At 38.9% G+C, this 18471-nt stretch overlaps 2 protein-coding genes across 2 annotated transcripts; one reads left to right on the top strand and one right to left on the bottom strand.

The window, feature by feature from the left end:
* Positions 1 to 8: 8 nt before the first annotated feature.
* aldh6a1 (aldehyde dehydrogenase 6 family, member A1) lies at positions 9 to 6317 on the top strand. The gene is made up of 12 exons (XM_069718541.1): positions 9 to 117; positions 696 to 737; positions 869 to 943; positions 1307 to 1468; positions 1636 to 1714; positions 2445 to 2747; positions 3221 to 3342; positions 3720 to 3909; positions 4382 to 4563; positions 4662 to 4841; positions 5758 to 5856; positions 5941 to 6317. Exons 1-12 carry the CDS (start codon positions 79 to 81, stop codon positions 6043 to 6045), a joined length of 1578 nt encoding a protein of 525 aa, XP_069574642.1. The 5' UTR covers positions 9 to 78; the 3' UTR covers positions 6046 to 6317.
* A 200-nt stretch (positions 6318 to 6517) lies between these two features.
* LOC138632752 (basal body-orientation factor 1-like) lies at positions 6518 to 13065 on the bottom strand. Its single transcript, XM_069718542.1, has 11 exons — positions 12865 to 13065; positions 12537 to 12792; positions 11560 to 11625; positions 10100 to 10180; positions 9940 to 10020; positions 9751 to 9830; positions 9056 to 9194; positions 8015 to 8505; positions 7740 to 7844; positions 6885 to 6950; positions 6518 to 6685 (listed from the first exon to the last, which is right to left on the bottom strand). The coding sequence occupies exons 1-11, from the start codon at positions 12906 to 12908 to the stop codon at positions 6586 to 6588; spliced, it is 1509 nt and encodes a 502-aa protein (XP_069574643.1). The 5' UTR covers positions 12909 to 13065; the 3' UTR covers positions 6518 to 6585.
* Positions 13066 to 18471: the final 5406 nt, after the last annotated feature.

The raw sequence follows: 18471 nt of genomic DNA, 5'->3' as shown, positions 1-18471 counted from the left end.
TGAGGTGAGAAAGTTGAACGCCGTGATACCTGCAGAGTTGGTCGGTCACAGGTCGGCCCAGCACACGGTATCTCCAGCATGGCGTCAACAGCGTTAAGATCAGTGCTCAGGACAAAGGTAAGATTGACAGGTTTTACGCTTTTAAACTCTCCTCGGTTGCAAATGACGTCAGCTCCCATGTTTTGTTTACAAAATTCCGCTTTCAGATGCTCCAGGATTTGCGTCTGGATTGCTTTGCAGATTTGCAGGTTTATTCTACACAGATGGGATTAACTTCACTTGTTTCCTCTCTTTAAAGATCTTCACATGATCTTTGGTGTTCTGCTGTCTGACTGTGACCTTTGTGTCAAGGCCACAACCCTCGATTTGAGTTTGAATAGTTATTATAAGAAGCAAGTTGGACTCCTATTGTTACTCACAGGGGTACATTGTGGTTGAATGAAGCAGAGGTCTCACCTACAAGCTGGACTTTATTTCCTCCAGTCAGCTTGACTTTGTCCCCTTTTCATAACTCCTCATTTAGTAGTTGCTCATTAATCTTGTGGGCCAACAGGCTGCAACTGGAAATATCTGGATGTGTGCATGTAATGTTTTACAGAATATGCAAACCAAACATGCCATTATGATTTTTGAATAAATTATATCTGTTGCATTCAACTGCCTTGACCTCCTGTCGTGTTTCTTTTTCTTCTCAGGTTCCACTTAAAGTCGGCCGTCTGTGCTACTCGTCCTCGGTGGTGAGTGGAAAAAGTTCTCGCTTAACTGTCGGCTTGGTTTTACGTTTGACCCCAGATGGATGTCATTCAGAGATGATTAACCTTCGGAGTAAATGCAGACCTGTATTGAAGTTCAGTCTTTCTCTTTACAGCCCACGACCAAACTGTTCATCGATGGGAAGTTTGTTGAATCCAAATCTTCCGAATGGCTGGATATCCACAATCCTGTAAGTATTTCACCAAGAACCAGGAATGATGGTTTGTTTTTTTGTTTTGTGTTTGTTTTTTTTCCACATCCACATATGTAGCTGGGTCAGTTCTGTCCTGCTGCAGCTGGAGTGCTTTATGACCCTCTGCTGTACTCTGGTGCAAAATCTGGGGACTTGCTTATGTTACATAATGTGTGTATTGGCCTGTTGTTACAAACTGGTTTCTGTGGTTGAACGGTCTAAATTCACAAAATTACACATGTAGAAATTTGTATATATGAAGATCAAACAAAAACAAAACTTTACTCGTTACCTGACAGATAAGATGTTGTGAATTGTTGTCTCACTCTCATGGACACCTTTTTATCTGTCCACTACAAGGCCACCAACGAGGTGATTGCCCGGGTACCCAAAGCCACCCAGGAGGAGATGTTGGCCGCTGTGGATTCGTGCTCCAGAACCTTTCGGTCCTGGTCCGAGACCTCCATCTTGGCTCGGCAGCAGGTGTTTCTGCGCTATCAGCAGCTTATCAAGGACAACATTGTAAGTCACAGGGTCAGAAGGTGCACTAAAGCTGAAATCAAGAGTTCATCACTAATAACTTGGTTTTATTAACAACAATTGTCCCATTTTTAAGCCTTTCCACGTCAGTTCAAAGCTGCTGTCTATACGTGTGATAATGAAACTTTGAACGTCTTCTTGTGTTTCAGAAAGAGCTGGCCAAGGCCATCACAGTGGAACAGGGCAAGACCCTCGCAGATGCAGAGGGAGATGTGTTCAGAGGATTACGTAAGTTTATCAGCTCCACACGTGCGCACACGTACCTTTTACAAAGGGCAACAAATGGTTAAATATTTGCATTGTTATGTAGGCTTTTTACTTAGTTGTTGCAACAACTGTTAGTGAGTTATATTAGCTGTGTATCTGGGACAACCAGAACAAAGGCCGGTTTATCTCATGAACATGTTGTAAAAGGAGAATAACTTGACTTTGCTTTCTTTTTTCACATGTACTGTATCGGTCGATGCTGATTTTAATATTCAAAATATTGTGCATGTGCTTATCTTGCAATAATGAAACGACAAATTAAGGACACAATCCAATTAAATGAAAGACAAACTCGGCAAAGCAAAGTATCAACATATGTATGTGCAGACCAACACGAGCACCTCGACAGCTTGTCTGTAAGATTCATTTTGTAAATGTACCTGACCTAAACAGGCCTTTCATTACTTGCGTGTTGCATGATGTGTTCATGACTTTAAAAATGTCCCCTTGCGGGATTAATAAAGTATCTATCTATCTATCTATCTATCTATCTATCTATCTATCTATCTATCTATCTATCTATCTATCTATCTATCTATCTATCTATCTGTCTGTCTGTCTGTCTGTCTGTCTGTCTGTCTGTCTGTCTGTCTGTCTGTCTGTCTGTCTGTCTGTCTGTCTGTCTGTCTGTCTGTCTATCTATCTATCTATCTATCTATCTATCTATCTATCTATCTATCTTACTCTGCAGAGGTTGTGGAGCACACCTGCAGCATCACCTCCCTGATGCTCGGTGAAACCCTGCCCTCCATCACCAAAGACATGGACACCTACACTTATCGCCTGCCCGTCGGGGTGTGTGCCGGCATTGCGCCCTTTAATTTCCCTGCGATGATCCCTCTGTGGATGTTCCCTATGGGCATGGTATGCGGCAATACGTACCTGCTGAAGCCTTCGGAGCGGGTGCCGGCCTGCACGATGCTGCTGGCTAAGATGTTGCAGGATGCCGGTGCTCCGGACGGGTCGCTCAACATCATCCATGGCCAACATGACGGTGAGGCTCGGTCTCTGTTGCCTTTTGTCATAGATTGTCTGAACATGAACAGGACAGCGGCTGTGTAATGCTACAGAAGAACCCTGTGTTGTGATCTGACTGCATTCAATTCATTGTTTTATACCGGGGTCTAAAAATGGTCACGTTTCGTTCAGCTTCTGCCTTTTTGTGTGGCTGAAGATTTTTTCCTTGACAAGAACCTGCTTTTCAAAGTTTGATTAATGATCCCTTTCACATTTTGTTGCAACTCAGCGTTTTATCTTAAAAATGCCCTTCCAGTATTGATGTGTAAAAGCAAGATCATCATCAATTCCTGAATCACATGCAGACTTATGATTTGATTTTTTTTTTTTGTAGCTTTTAGGTAATAGCTTGATATAATGTAATACCCACTGATATTTGACATACATGTGGTTATTAAGGACATTAACGGACATGTTAATACAGTTCTATGACTGTCTTTGTGGCCACAGCGGTGAACTTCATCTGTGACCATCCAGCCATCAAGGCCATCAGCTTCGTTGGCTCAAATCAAGCAGGGGAGTACATTTATGAGAGGGGCTCCAAAAATGGCAAGAGGGTCCAGTCCAACATGGTGAGTATTCAAAGATAATGCAACTCAAGTTTAATGTCTGAGACTTGCTGTAAATGTCCAGAAGGTGGCAGCATTGACCAACAGATTATTGAATTTCTTTTTACCCGTGTTGTTCCTCATAACTGCCAAATGTTCAGATGAGATTGTGCAAACCACAGTGCAGCTGTGCATCACTGTCAAATGTAAATGTTCATTTTATTTTGATTGGTGTCCATCAATCCTCTCACATGGACTAAAATGTGAAACAAGTTTACAATGTCAGATTTGTAGGTCATTAGTTTCCAAATCCCTGAAATTATGTTCCTACTTGTGAGTAACCAGTTGCTGTAATGTGCAGATCAAATGGCAGAAGGCTAACCACTTCTTGTGTACTGTAGGGAGCCAAGAACCATGGTGTGGTGATGCCTGATGCCAACAAAGAGAACACTCTGAACCAGCTTGTGGGTGCAGCGTTCGGGGCAGCGGGACAACGCTGCATGGCCCTGTCCACAGCCGTCCTGGTGGGCGAGGCTCGGAGCTGGCTGCCGGAGCTGGTGGAGCGTGCCAAGGCTCTGCGCGTGAATGCAGGTACCACACCCCGTTACCCCGCCCTGCACGCCGTGTCTCTTGAGCCCGTTCCCCGAAGGGCCTTTGGTTTAGTCATCTCGGGGCCACCCACGCCGCCCTAACCTCACATCTCCCCTCATGCCCTGTTGTAACTTCACATTGGAGTCAGCTGGGAGAGAGGGCTCGTCAGCCATGCTGCAAATTTGTGGCCAGATCTGCGGCTCAGACCTAAATAGCGGTTTCGAGCATCAAATCCTTGTGAACTTGATGTGAAGTAAATTGGAGAATAATTCTCCCTGTTTAGAGTGATATGGATTTTAATTTGTGTCAAACACAGGAAACCCGCAAGTAGCCATTTTGGAGGGAGTGCCTGCGGGGTGCCCCTCGTCCTGGCTTTTGGGTGTTTGTGGCACAAGAAGTTTTCTGAGTGTCTGTGCCCTTAATGTGCCACAGCATGTAACCTTATAGCTGGTTGTTTTGGGGGCCCTGCTAGGAGACCAGCCTGGGGCAGATGTGGGGCCTCTGATCTCACCCCAGGCCAAGGACAGAGTCTGCAGTCTGATCCAGAGCGGTGTGGACGAGGGAGCCGAGCTACTGCTCGATGGCCGAAACGTCAAAGTGAAGGGTTACGAGAATGGCAACTTTGTGGGACCCACCATCATCGGCAATGTCACAGTACGTGGCCGTGTGCAGACAGTGAATGTATTTGTGTCTCAGTACCATTATTTATAACGCTACTACCAGTAAAAGTGTCCTCCTTTGTGCTCCTACAGCCGCAGATGAAGTGCTACACTGAAGAGATCTTCGGGCCTGTGCTGGTTGTTCTTGAGGCTGACACCCTGGATGATGCCATCACTTTAGTCAACAGGAATCCCTATGGCAACGGTACAGCGATCTTCACCACAAATGGTGCCACTGCACGCAAATACACTCACGAGGTGGACGTGGGCCAGGTGAGTGGCTGCAGCCTCCAAATGTGCTCCTCTGTTTTGGGATAAAGGAGGTATTCACATCACTCTGTCATGTCTGCACAGCATAGTAAGCAGGGAGCACATCACACTTCTGTTTTGAAAACATGCACACACATTTAAAAAAAAAAAAAAACAATTATTTTCCATGTCAAGTATACCTCTTGTTTGCTCCCGAGCTAAAATACACACCTTCGGCAGCCCCCTTCCCTCCACTTCCCCACCTGTCAACACTACAAATAGCTACAGCAAATATGTGTCTGTTAAATGAAAACAGGGGGTCATAGAAACATTTTTCCGGTTAGTATTCAGGGGAGGGGAAATCTTAAATTAAAACTCAAAAGGGATTCCTAGGGTCCTGTTCAACAGCTAAGCATAAATATGGCCAGTCTTTACCCTGTTTGTTTGCCTGTGGAGCCTAGTTATGCCCCGTGTTTGCTGTTCACATGTCGGGGAATGCTGTGCAGGCCATGTGCTGTACTTCTCTCCAAACCTCCATGCAACAAACATCTACTTTTCTTTTTTTTTTTTTTTTTTTTTTGTATCCCCACCTGCACCTTTGCCAAACGGCCTTAGTGTCCAAACTTATTCCTGTCATTTCAAACATTCTAAACCGACCAGGCCGACCTTCTTTTCCCTTCATAACAAAATGTTTTATTTGGTTTTTCTCTCCTTTCATAAAAGCATGCTAAGCTTTCCAAACAGCAAATAAAAGCCACAGGTTGAGCTTTGTTTGGAGCAATCATGTAAGCTTGTTTTTTTTTAACGCCATTGATATACCACATCTTTCATCGGTCACATGTTCGTCCTCCCGGCACTTTACGATCTCAGGAATTTGTTTCACAAAGCTTACATTTATGGAAATGAAAGGGGACAGTACTTGTGTGGTTTTTTTTGACAGGTTGGAGTCAATGTGCCCATCCCTGTGCCGCTGCCAATGTTCTCCTTCACTGGATCAAGAGGATCCTTCAGAGGGGACACAAACTTCTACGGAAAACAAGTAAGTATCAATAAACAAACATATCCTGTTATTACACGGCAGACATACCTGTGTGAGTTTTGATACATGATTTTTTTTTTTCAGGGCATCCAGTTCTACACGCAGATCAAAACGGTCACCTCGCAATGGAAAGCTGAGGATGCTACCTTGAAAACTCCTGCAGTTACCATGCCGACGATGGGACGCTAAATACTCCATCCAGGTGCTGCGTATTAAGTTGCTCTTCTTATACATGCAAAACAGACTTCTACGTTCACTGTGAATAGTTCATAAATACGAGTTATGAAACAATACGTCCCTTTTAGAGAACTTTATATTAGATGCGTATATATGGATGTTGTGTGAATGTACACCTCTATGGACAAGTTTTTAGAAATACAAAACCTCTGTACAGACAAAATCACATTATTGGCTCGATGTCATTTCCCAAAATACACCACCAGTATTAAACCTCTCGTGTACTACTGCTCCAGTGTTATGTATATAATCCCCAAGAATGAAGGCTTCTGTGGGCAAACGCATGCATTGATCGTCTGGGATTATGTAGTGTATTGTCTGGTGCATATTTTGGTATAAGTACTTCGCAGTCAGAAATGAGTTTTGCATTGAGGAATAACAATCGAACAGGGTTCATGTATGAAAGAAGGAACTCGCTCGCATGCATGAGTAAGATATTTTAATTTAGCACAAACAAAAGCACAGGCAAACAATGCAAGATGTTGAGGCCACTCAGAGGTCGTATGGTGTGGAGACGCAGCAGGCTGTGGAGGAGTGAGGGCGGCGAGGGCTCGGGCGTCCGGGTGCTGAAGGTCGCAGGGGAGAGCTCCTCCTAACAGCGGAGGACGGGCATCATTATGCAACGCTCAGATGCATCTGATTTGATAAAACGCATTTAGGCACTCGTGTTCTCACAGCTGCTGCATTCTCCGCTAAACATGGAATGCGAGACCAATAAATCAGCGCAGGCTGCTTAATTGCAAGGACGATGTTTAACTTTCATATTTTCCAACATTCCTTGCGTGTCTTACCCGGCAGTATCGCTGCCAATATGGCTCTTCTTCTCCTCAGACGCAGCCAGATGTTGGCAGATGTTCCTATCAGAAAAATGCAGAGTTGCAGTTGAATACAGAACCTCACAGTGAAAAGACATGTTTCAGCACTCCGGTGTCCCTTCACTCAGGCCTGCAGCCTGTGCTGAGAAGGGGTTACTCTGGGTCAACACAATGCAAATGGGTTTGGATGCTGCTAACTGAGACTCTCTTTAGCTGCCAAATGTTCTGTGTTATTCTGCCGGACTAGGTGCCAGACCACTGTTAACATGAATATACTTCTCCCCTTGCCTGCCTTACCCCCATACATTCAGATCCCCTGCACACTCCTCTCTGAAATCATGTTACCAGCTGCTCGCTGACCACAAGCGTTCAAAGAACAAAATAAACTGCTAGTGCACGTGAAGAGGGACCAATAAGCTGAAAGCAAATCGACGAGACCAGATGTTTGTTTCCAAGCACACGACTCTGTGGCTGGGGCCTATTTTTACGATTGTGCCCAGACTCTTTCTTCATTCTTTTTAAGCAGCTGGATGGAAAAGAAAATTGGTCGAAGCCTAACTGATGTTTTATGGTATCCTCTTCTGCTGAGAAAATGGCTGTTTAAAGCATTAAAAAGAGGGAGGAGTCAGCCGGAGTTCAGCCTGAACTGCTGCATGGTGTCACTGCACTTTGTTCTTCAGAGTTAATTGATGCAGAAATTTCGCTTCATTTTAGGGGATTACAAATGGATTTTAATGTATTATCTAGGATGAAGTCAATGAGTGATGAACAAACAGCGAGTGAGATTTTTGCAGAGTCAAACATCAACCAATTAGTGGGCTGTTTTATTACCTTTCCCTATGTTCATTTATTTTAGCAAAGAGAAGACCGATCACATGTTCCTTCTGCTCCCAAGTGAGATCTGAGATTAGGACTTCGCTGTCAGGGGGATAAGTCCTGAGAAAAAGCAGATGAAATCAAAATTAACTTGACTTTATACAGCAGAGGTTGTATTGATATGAACCACAAAGACTTTGGTTGACCATTGAATAAGCTGCAAACAAAATCTCTCGGATATACACAGTGATCCAAGTTTATGGAAAGCATGTGGAGGGACGTGTGCTTACCATGTCGCAGCTGCCTCCATGTCTGAATAGACACAGTTGGTGCTGTGGGGACTTTTATGGAAGGTGCGGATGGGTGGGAACTTTATCTTTCCTGCTGTGGCTTCTCTAAACCTCGAGCAATAATCCTGCAGTGCCTCCTTTTTGTAAAGGAGCCTGCTGGCCACAACCTCCTGCCTCACATGATCCAGTGCTTCGTGGAAGAAATCCGACAGCTCCCTGCGTTTCTTCACTATGCTGCTTGCTTGCTGTTTGACGCGGCCCAGCTCCTGCTTCTGCATGGCGAGGGCATTCTGCAGCTTCTTCACATCTATCTGGCTGGCTTGGATCGTGACCAGGTTCTCCTTCTTCTCCTTCTCCAATTCCTCAAGTTCCCCAGTTTTTAGTTTGAGGGCCTGCTCCAGTGAAGCTACCTTGGTCTTCAGTTTAGATAGCATCTTATTTTGGTTCTGCATTTGAGCTTTGTTGTCCTTCACCGTCAGCTCCAGCATGTCCTGGGTGAGCAGGCATAGGAGAAGAGTAGTAAGATGGATGACAGAGCTATCTTTGGAAAACCTGTTCACTTTCATGCCAACATAGAGCTAGAACAGGTAAAGATTTGTACTCTAGCATGGCGTGCTGAGTGAGCGGCCAAAGCTCCAGCGGTGGTGGATTTACTCTCTTGATTTGCTGTCACCATCGGAGGTTAGATTAATATACCCAATATTTATTTATCTTAGAGTCAGGGCCAGAAAACTGTGAAGGATAAGCCACTGAATTTGAACCCAGACACCAGTGGAAACTCACCACAACCACTGACCACTGAGGGGCTGGATAGTAGTCAGGAGGTGGGGGGGGGGGGGACCACAGGCAAAATACACAGGATCAGCACAAGTAAACAACACAAGGGAAAAACCACCTGAAATATATTCTGCACAGGTTGGACAAGTGTTTCATAACTAAAAATGATTGAAGAGGACTCAATGGAGATGAATGGTGTCTGTCCAAGGACCACTGGTGCTTAATAGTTCCACGGATGTTTGCTGTCCCACGGTTCAAACGTACCTTGTTCAGTTCCAGCGAGGCGTTTCTATCAGCCAACGACTTTGTCAATCTCTCCAGGTCCTTCGTCTCCTTTTTGTGATATTTCAGTGCTTCATTGAGTTGCAACTTGAACGAAGTCTGCAAGCATTCATGCATCTGCCTAAAGCGTTTACAGCACAAACAGAAGAGCCACTGAGAAATTTGTCTACAACCATGAACGTATCTGTAAGGCTTTGAATGTGAGGCGAGTCCCACTGCGCAGGACGTATCATACATCTTCACGTACAGGAAACTGAATAAACTGGGTCGTTCTACTTGATTTTCAAAGATAACCCGTGTGTGTTACAAAATTAAATCGACTACTGACACAAGGACCAAACCGGCAGGACCACACCAGTATCAATGTTGATGTTTTACAAGCTGGAAAAAAATAACTAAACATAGCAGAAGCAGAGTATACATCCTTAAACCTCAAAAGTAATAAACGATGGTCTTCCACACACGCTTTACTCTCTCCTCGCTGCGAGAGTTTCTGGGAACCCCGAGGATGTGATCTTTTGCTCAGGTACCAGTGTGGTCAAGAAAACAGCATTAGTTCTGCTTCTGTACATGTATATACATAATCCCTTTTGCGAGTACATCACTTTTTCTGTTCTGTATGACAGTGCAGTTTAAAGAGTAAAATTAGACTGTAAAGTGACAGCGGAAACACTCACACAATGGTTTCATGGTGGTCCTTCTCCACTTGGGCTAGCTTTTGACTGTAGTCTTTCATCATTTCCCCCTCATGCAGTATCTGCAGGGAGAACGTGTTCACTCGGAACAAATCCAAACTATTTCATGCCTTATTTTGATGAAATATTCTTTCCACGTGAATAAGAGAGGGATGCTTTCAAACTGGATACCTTTATTTGGATGAATCTCTCCATAATGTTGGTCAGGTCTTCGCTGTGCTCCTCCTCAGCACCACATAAGCTTTTTCTGATCTACAAAAGAAGAGGTCCGCGGTTAATGGTTGCATTTAACGCAACGGACAACATTTGAGCCTGTTTTTTGTTTCCTCACATCAACGAGTTCCCACTTCAATTGTTCTGCCTTCTCCTTAATTGTCCTCAGGTCGTCATTTATCCTGTTGTTGTGAGTGACCTTCAAAGAATCACACAAACAGACTAAAAACAATCTGCATATTAATAAATACACTCTATAAATGCAAAAAAAAAAGAAAAAAAAAGGATCTACTCAATGCATCTATATACAGGAGCTGCTGCAAAAGTCCCATAACTGCATCTTGTAAGTTGAGAAAGAAGGTTTTTTTTTTTTTATCCCAGAGTTCATGTGGTTGATACTCTTTTGCTCCTTTGCAAACCAGTAAGCACAGATCAGCGGTGCTAAATACCTCAAGATGCTACTGTGGAGAAGCCAGTCTCAGCAGAAATGTGACAAAGTGACCAAAGTCATGAGCGTCTAGAAAAACACACACCCACAAACATGTACATGACGAGTAAATGAGAGGTTATCAACCATCTGATTACAACTTCAGGCCTAATCGCTATTCTTCAGATAACTCTGTGTATATTCATCTACATCAGTGCACCAGTCCACAGTATTTACACAAGTTGGTTTGCTTGTTCCGATTTTACTCCGTGTGATCTATTAATGGCCTTCTTTGTTTTAAAAATATCTACCAGTTTAAAGATAAGTGTGCCTGTTTCTGTCTTTGCCTCCAGAGCGCTCGTATTCCCATTTTCAAGATGAAGAGACGAGAAAAGTGCCGCACGCAGGATGTCTTGAAGGCACATCTTTCCAGTCAACCGCTGACATATATGACAGCTCCATACATGTCAGAAATAGGGTTGTTTCAAGTTGCTCCAGACCATAGCTCTTCTTTTTTTTCTTTTTTTTTGTTTCATCCTCAGAAGCTCCATTTTACCATCATGAAGTAAGCGTGGAAGCTGGAAAACAGCTGGAGGGCAAAAGGCTTTTCTGTACCATTTTTGTTCCTGTGAAGCCACTTGAATTTGTCACGTAAAGGTTGAACGCTCAGTCTTAACTACCAGCAGCGGAGGTCAGTGAGGACGGGAGTCAAAAATGAGCTCCTTCATTACTAGTAAAGATCTGTGCAACGAGATGTAGGGGTAAACGCGTTAGGACCAGCCGAGAGACGGCCTTTTCCCAACCGAGCGCTTTTAAATGATGCTTTATTTTTGTGCCCACTGACATGATTTAAAATAACATTAGGCCATGTAACTCGGAATGTGAGGTTTTTTCTTTTCCTTTTCTTTTTTCAGTTTTAGAGCCACTTTGTTTGGTTGTTGTTTCCTTGCATAATACATGTCAACATAATTGCACACAAGCCAGCTGTTAAGACACAGCTCAGCGCATTTTTGAGATGCTACAGGTTTGAGACGTAAATCACGGCACCGCTGTCCTCTGCTACAACATGCTGGCTTGCCTATGTTTTTGGGACTGAATTAAAGATGAAGTTGCATTTCTTTTCTTGTGGCTGTGTTGTTAAATTAACTCACCAGCTTGTTCTTCTCTTGATGTGAAAGAGCCTCATGGGATTTGAGGCTTTTCTCCAGCTTATGGATCTGTTGAAAGCATTGGTGGAAAATAACTATTCAGGCAAGTACTGCACTTAAGTACAATTTTAAGGTACTTTACTTGAGTATTTAATTTAATGCTACTCCATACTTCACTATATCTCAGAAGGAGATATTGTACTTTATACACTACTGGATTTATTTGGCAGCTTTAGTTACTTTTAGGATGAAGATTTAACACGATAGATAATATAACAGGCTTTTAAAATACAACAGTTTGTTGAAAACAGTGTTTTCCAACTTTTTTTTGTCTTCTGATGTCTCACAAAAAAGGGTCTTATTTCAGAGATATACAGTATGAGTTGTTAACAGCTCACATAGTGACTTTTTCCCTTAAACTTCTCAAACTGTTTTATTTCAATACACGTTAAAATAATCGGAAATCTCTCCAAAAAAATGGGAGAACAAGTCCAAAAGCAGATTTAAATAGCCTATCACGACTGTATTTTCTCCTCTCCTTTTCAATGAATCATCTCACAACCCCTCAGGTTCATCTGCTGTCTCCATAACATAAAACTGTACATAAAGTAAGATAGTTCATATACAGTAAAATGCTGTACCTACACTTCACACTGTTTCAGTAATAATAATTTAATGATGTCATAAATAATATATCAGTCAGATAGGTAGGCTACTTTTCCTTTAATACTTTGACTACTTTTTGCCACTACAGTTAATATGTATATTAATATGCAAGTTACTTGAATAGGATTTCTCTGCAGGATGGAGTATTTTTTACTTTGTTGTGGGGTACTTTTACGTCAGTAAATATTTTGAATACTTCTTCCACCGCTGGTTAAAAGCGAGAGTTTGCTAAAAAAACAAACAAACAAACAAAACAAACAGATCTTGTTTCTCACACATTTCTCATTTGCACCATAAGAAAGGACTTTCCTGACCTTCTCGTCTTTAGCAGAAAGCTCTCTCATCCAATGGCCGGTTGTTTCGATGGTGTCCTTCTCGGCGCGGAACAGCTGTTCGGTGAGGAACTCGTTGGCGCGTGCGAATTTATAGCAGGTCTCCTGCGTCTCGGAGAGCGACTGGTTGGTGACCTTTAACCTCAGCTCCCACAGAGCAGCGTTGTCCTTCACCTTTTCCGAGTCGGACTCCTTGTCCACCACTTTGGGTTTGTTCTGGCCGTTATTCTTTCCTTTCCTGTGACAATATACGCAGTTTTAAGTTCGGGGTTTTCCGCTTTAACGTCGCGGGCGACGACCGATCACTTACCGGGCTTTCCCCCGCTTTTTTTTGGAGGTCGCTAAGGTCGGCATTATTTCTTCACCTTACACTACAAATAAAAGTAAAACATTGCGAGGAGACGAAGTTACGAGTTATTAAAGGAGGACTTTTACGGTCCAGGAAGAGCTCAGGCCTCCTGCTGTGAATGTTTGTTAGGACTGTTGCCATGGAGACTCACTCAGCGCCTGGTCGAGCTCCTTTAATCCTGCTGGGAAAAAAACAACTCTGGAAGAGTCACTGATGAAAATGATTGGATAATAAAAGCATTAAAAAAACAACTCTGGAAGAGTCACTGATGAAAATGATTGGATAATAAAAGCATTAAAAAAACAACTCTGGAAGAGTCACTGATGAAAATGATTGGATAATAAAAGCATTAAAAAAAAACTCTGGAAGAGTCACTGATGAAAATGATTGGATAATAAAAGCATTAAAAAAACTATGGAAGAGTCACTGATAAAAATGATTGGATAATAAAAGCATTAAAAAAAAACAACTCTGGAAGAGTCACTGATGAAAATGATTGGATAATAAAAGCATTAAAAAAACAACTCTGGAAGAGTCACTGATGAAAATGATTGGATAATAAAAGCATTAAAAAACAACTCTGGAAGAGTCACTGATAAAAATGATTGGATAATAAAAGCATTAAAAAAACTATGGAAGAGTCACTGATAAAAATGATTGGATAATAAAAGCATTAAAAAAAAAAACTCTGGAAGAGTCACTGATGAAAATGATTGGATAATAAAAGCATTAAAAAAAAAAAAACTCTGGAAGAGTCACTGATGAAAATGATTGGATAATAAAGCGTTAAAAAAAAAAAAAAACTCTGGAAGAGTCACTGATAGAAATGATTGGATAATAAAAGCATTAAAAAAAACTATGGAAGAGTCACTGATAAAAATGATTGGATAATAAAAGCATTAAAAAAAACTCTGGAAGAGTCACTAATAAAAATGATTGGATAATAAAAGCATTAAAAAAATAACTCTGGAAGAGTCACTGATGAAAATGATTGGATAATAAAAGCATTAAAAAAAAAACTCTGGAAGAGTCACTGATTAAAATGATTGGATAATAAAAGCCTTAAAAAAAAACTATGGAAGAGTCAATGATAAAAATGATTGGATAATAAAAGCGGAAGAGTTAAAAAAAAAAAAAGATTTAAAAAAGAACTCTGGAAGAGTCTCTGTAAGAGTCACTGAGAAAAATGATTGGATAATAAAAGCATTAAAAAAAAACTCTGGAAGAGTCAATGATAAAAATGATTGGATAATAAAAGCATTAAAAAAAACTCTGGAAGAGTCAATGATAAAAATGATTGGATAATAAAAGCATTAAAAAAAAGAAAAATCAACATTTAGAGTGTGGCTTTTTTTCATATTTTGGACGCCATGTTATAGTCTGACTTTTTTTTTTCATATTTCGGACGACAATAGTATTTAAAAAAAAAAAAAAAGTCATACTATAGCATGTCGTCCAAAATATGACAAAAAAGTCATACTATAGCATGTCGTCTAAAATGTAATAAAAAAGTCATACTATAGCATGTCGTCCAAAATATGACAAAAAAGTCATACTATAGCATGTCGTCTAAAATGTAATAAAAAAGTCATACTATAGCATGTCGTCCAAAATATGACAAAAAAGTCATACTATAGCATGTCGTCTAAAATGTAATAAAAAAGTCATACTATAGCATGTCGTCTAAAATATGATAAAAAAGTCATGCTATAGCATGTCGTCTAAAATGTAATAAAAAAGTCATACTATAGCATGTCGTCCAAAATATGATAAAAAAGTCATGCTATAGCATGTCGTCTAAAATATGATAAAAAAGTCATACTATAGCATGTCGTCCAAAATATGATAAAAAAGTCATACTATAGCATGTCGTCTAAAATATGATAAAAAAGTCATACTATAGCATGTCGTCTAAAATATGACAAAAAGTCATACTATAGCATGTCGTCTAAAATATGATAAAAAAGTCATACTATAGCATGTCGTCCAAAATATGACAAAAAAGTCATACTATAGCATGTCGTCTAAAATATGATAAAAAAGTCATACTATAGCATGGCGTCCTAAAATATGTAATAAAAAAGTCATACTATAGCATGTCGTCTAAAATATGATAAAAAAGTCATACTATAGCATGTCGTCTAAAATATGATAAAAAAGTCATACTATAGCATGTCGTCTAAAATATGATAAAAAAGTCATACTATAGCATGTCGTCCAAAATATGATAAAAAAGTCATACTATAGCATGTCGTCCAAAATATGATAAAAAAGTCATACTATAGCATGTCGTCTAAAATGTGATAAAAAAGTCATACTATAGCATGTCGTCCAAAATATGATAAAAAAGTCATACTATAGCATGTCGTCTAAAATATGATAAAAAAGTCATACTATAGCATGTCGTCTAAAATATGATAAAAAAGTCATACTATAGCATGTCGTCTAAAATGTAATAAAAAAGTCATACTATAGCATGTCGTCCAAAATATGATAAAAAAGTCATACTATAGCATGTCGTCTAAAATATGATAAAAAAGTCATACTATAGCATGTCGTCTAAAATATGATAAAAAAGTCATACTATAGCATGTCGTCCAAAATATGATAAAAAAGTCATACTATAGCATGTCGTCTAAAATATGATAAAAAAGTCATACTATAGCATGTCGTCTAAAATATGATAAAAAAAGTCATACTATAGCATGTCGTCCAAAATATGATAAAAAAGTCATACTATAGCATGTCGTCTAAAATATGATAAAAAAGTCATACTATAGCATGTCGTCTAAAATATGATAAAAAAGTCATACTATAGCATGTCGTCTAAAATATGATAAAAAAGTCATACTATAGCATGTCGTCTAAAATATGATAAAAAAGTCATACTATAGCATGTCGTCCAAAATATGATAAAAAAGTCATACTATAGCATGTCGTCTAAAATATGATAAAAAAGTCATACTATAGCATGTCGTCTAAAATATGATAAAAAAGTCATACTATAGCATGTCGTCTAAAATATGATAAAAAAGTCATACTATAGCATGTCGTCCAAAATATGATAAAAAAGTCATACTATAGCATGTCGTCTAAAATATGATAAAAAAGTCATACTATAGCATGTCGTCTAAAATATGATAAAAAAGTCATACTATAGCATGTCGTCTAAAATATGATAAAAAAGTCATACTATAGCATGTCGTCCAAAATATGATAAAAAAGTCATACTATAGCATGTCGTCTAAAATATGATAAAAAAGTCATACTATAGCATGTCGTCTAAAATATGATAAAAAAGTCATACTATAGCATGTCGTCCAAAATATAATAAAAAAAGTCATACTATAGCATGTCGTCCAAAATATGATAAAAAAGTCATACTATAGCATGTCGTCTAAAATATGATAAAAAAAGTCATACTATAGCATGTCGTCCAAAATATGATAAAAAAGTCATACTATAGCATGTCGTCCAAAATATGATAAAAATGTCATACTATAGCATGTCGTCCAAAATATGATAAAAAAGTCATACTATAGCATGTCGTCTAAAATATGATAAAAAAGTCATACTATAGCATGTCGTCTAAAATATGATAAAAAAGTCATACTATAGCATGTCGTCCAAAATATGATAAAAAAGTCATACTATAGCATGTCGTCCTAAAATATGATAAAAAAGTCATACTATAGCATGTCGTCCAAAATATGATAAAAAAGTCATACTATAGCATGTCGTCCAAAATATGATAAAAAAGTCATACTATAGCATGTCGTCCAAAATATGATAAAAAAGTCATACTATAGCATGTCGTCTAAAATATGATAAAAAAGTCATACTATAGCATGTCGTCCAAAATATGATAAAAAAGTCATACTATAGCATGTCGTCCAAAATATGATAAAAAAGTCATACTATAGCATGTCGTCCAAAATATGACAAAAAAGTCATACTATAGCATGTCGTCCAAAATATGATAAAAAAGTCATACTATAGCATGTCGTCCAAAATATGATAAAAAAGTCATACTATAGCATGTCGTCCAAAATATGATAAAAAAGTCATACTATAGCATGTCGTCTAAAATATGATAAAAAAGTCATACTATAGCATGTCGTCTAAAATATGATAAAAAAGTCATACTATAGCATGTCGTCCAAAATATGATAAAAAAGTCATACTATAGCATGTCGTCCAAAATATGATAAAAAAAGTCATACTATAGCATGTCGTCCAAAATATGATAAAAAAGTCATACTATAGCATGTCGTCTGAAATATGATAAAAAAGTCATACTATAGCATGTCGTCTAAAATATGATAAAAAAGTCATACTATAGCATGTCGTCCAAAATATGATTAAAAAGTCATACTATAGCATGTCGTCCAAAATATGATAAAAAAGTCATACTATAGCATGTCGTCCAAAATATGATAAAAAAGTCATACTATAGCATGTCGTCTAAAATATGATAAAAAGGTCATACTATAGCATGTCGTCCAAAATATGACAAAAAAGTCATACTATAGCATGTCGTCTAAAATATGATAAAAAAAAGTCATACTATAGCATGTCGTCCAAAATATGATAAAAAAGTCATACTATAGCATGTCGTCCAAAATATGATAAAAAAGTCATACTACAGCATGTCGTCTAAAATGATAATAAAAAAGTCATACTATAGCATGTCGTCTAAAATATGATAAAAAAGTCATACTATAGCATGTCGTCTAAAATATGATAAAAAAGTCATACTATAGCATGTCGTCCAAAATATGATAAAAAAGTCATACTATAGCATGTCGTCCAAAATATGACCAAAAAGTCATACTATAGCATGTCGTCCAAAATGTAATAAAAAAGTCATACTATAGCATGTCGTCCAAAATATGATAAAAAAAGTCATACTATAGCATGTCGTCCAAAATATGACCAAAAAGTCATACTATAGCATGTCGTCCAAAATATGATAAAAAAGTCATACTATAGCATGTCGTCCAAAATATGATAAAAAAGTCATACTATAGCATGTCGTCCAAAATATGATAAAAAAGTCATACTATAGCATGTCGTCCAAAAAATGATATAAATGTCGTCTAAAATGTAATAAAAACTATAGCATGTCGTCCAAAATATGATAAAAAAGTCATACTATAGCATGTCGTCCAAAATATGATAAAAAAGTCATACTATAGCATGTCGTCTGAAACATGACAAAAAAGTCATACTATAGCATGTCGTCCAAAATATGATAAAAAAGTCATACTATAGCGTGTCGTCTGAAACATGACAAAAAAGTCATACTATAGCATGTCGTCCAAAATATGATAAAAAGTCATACTATAGCATGTCGTCCAAAATATGACAAAAAAGTCATACTATAGCATGTCGTCCAAAATATGATAAAAAGTCATACTATAGCATGTCATCCAAAATATGATAAAAAAGTCATACTATAGCATGTCGTCCAAAATATGATAAAAAAGTCATACTATAGCATGTCGTCAGAAATATGATAAAAAAAGTCATACTATAGCATGTCGTCAGAAATATGATAAAAAGTCA

The sequence above is a fragment of the Brachyistius frenatus genome, unplaced genomic scaffold, assembly GCF_029030835.1.
Source record: "Brachyistius frenatus isolate BFR_SWC_R1_liver_20210118 unplaced genomic scaffold, ASM2903083v1 Contig_193, whole genome shotgun sequence".
Lineage (NCBI taxonomy): Eukaryota > Metazoa > Chordata > Actinopteri > Embiotocidae > Brachyistius > Brachyistius frenatus.
Note: the sequence above shows the minus strand (reverse complement) of the source record. Positions and strands in the feature narration are given on the sequence as shown.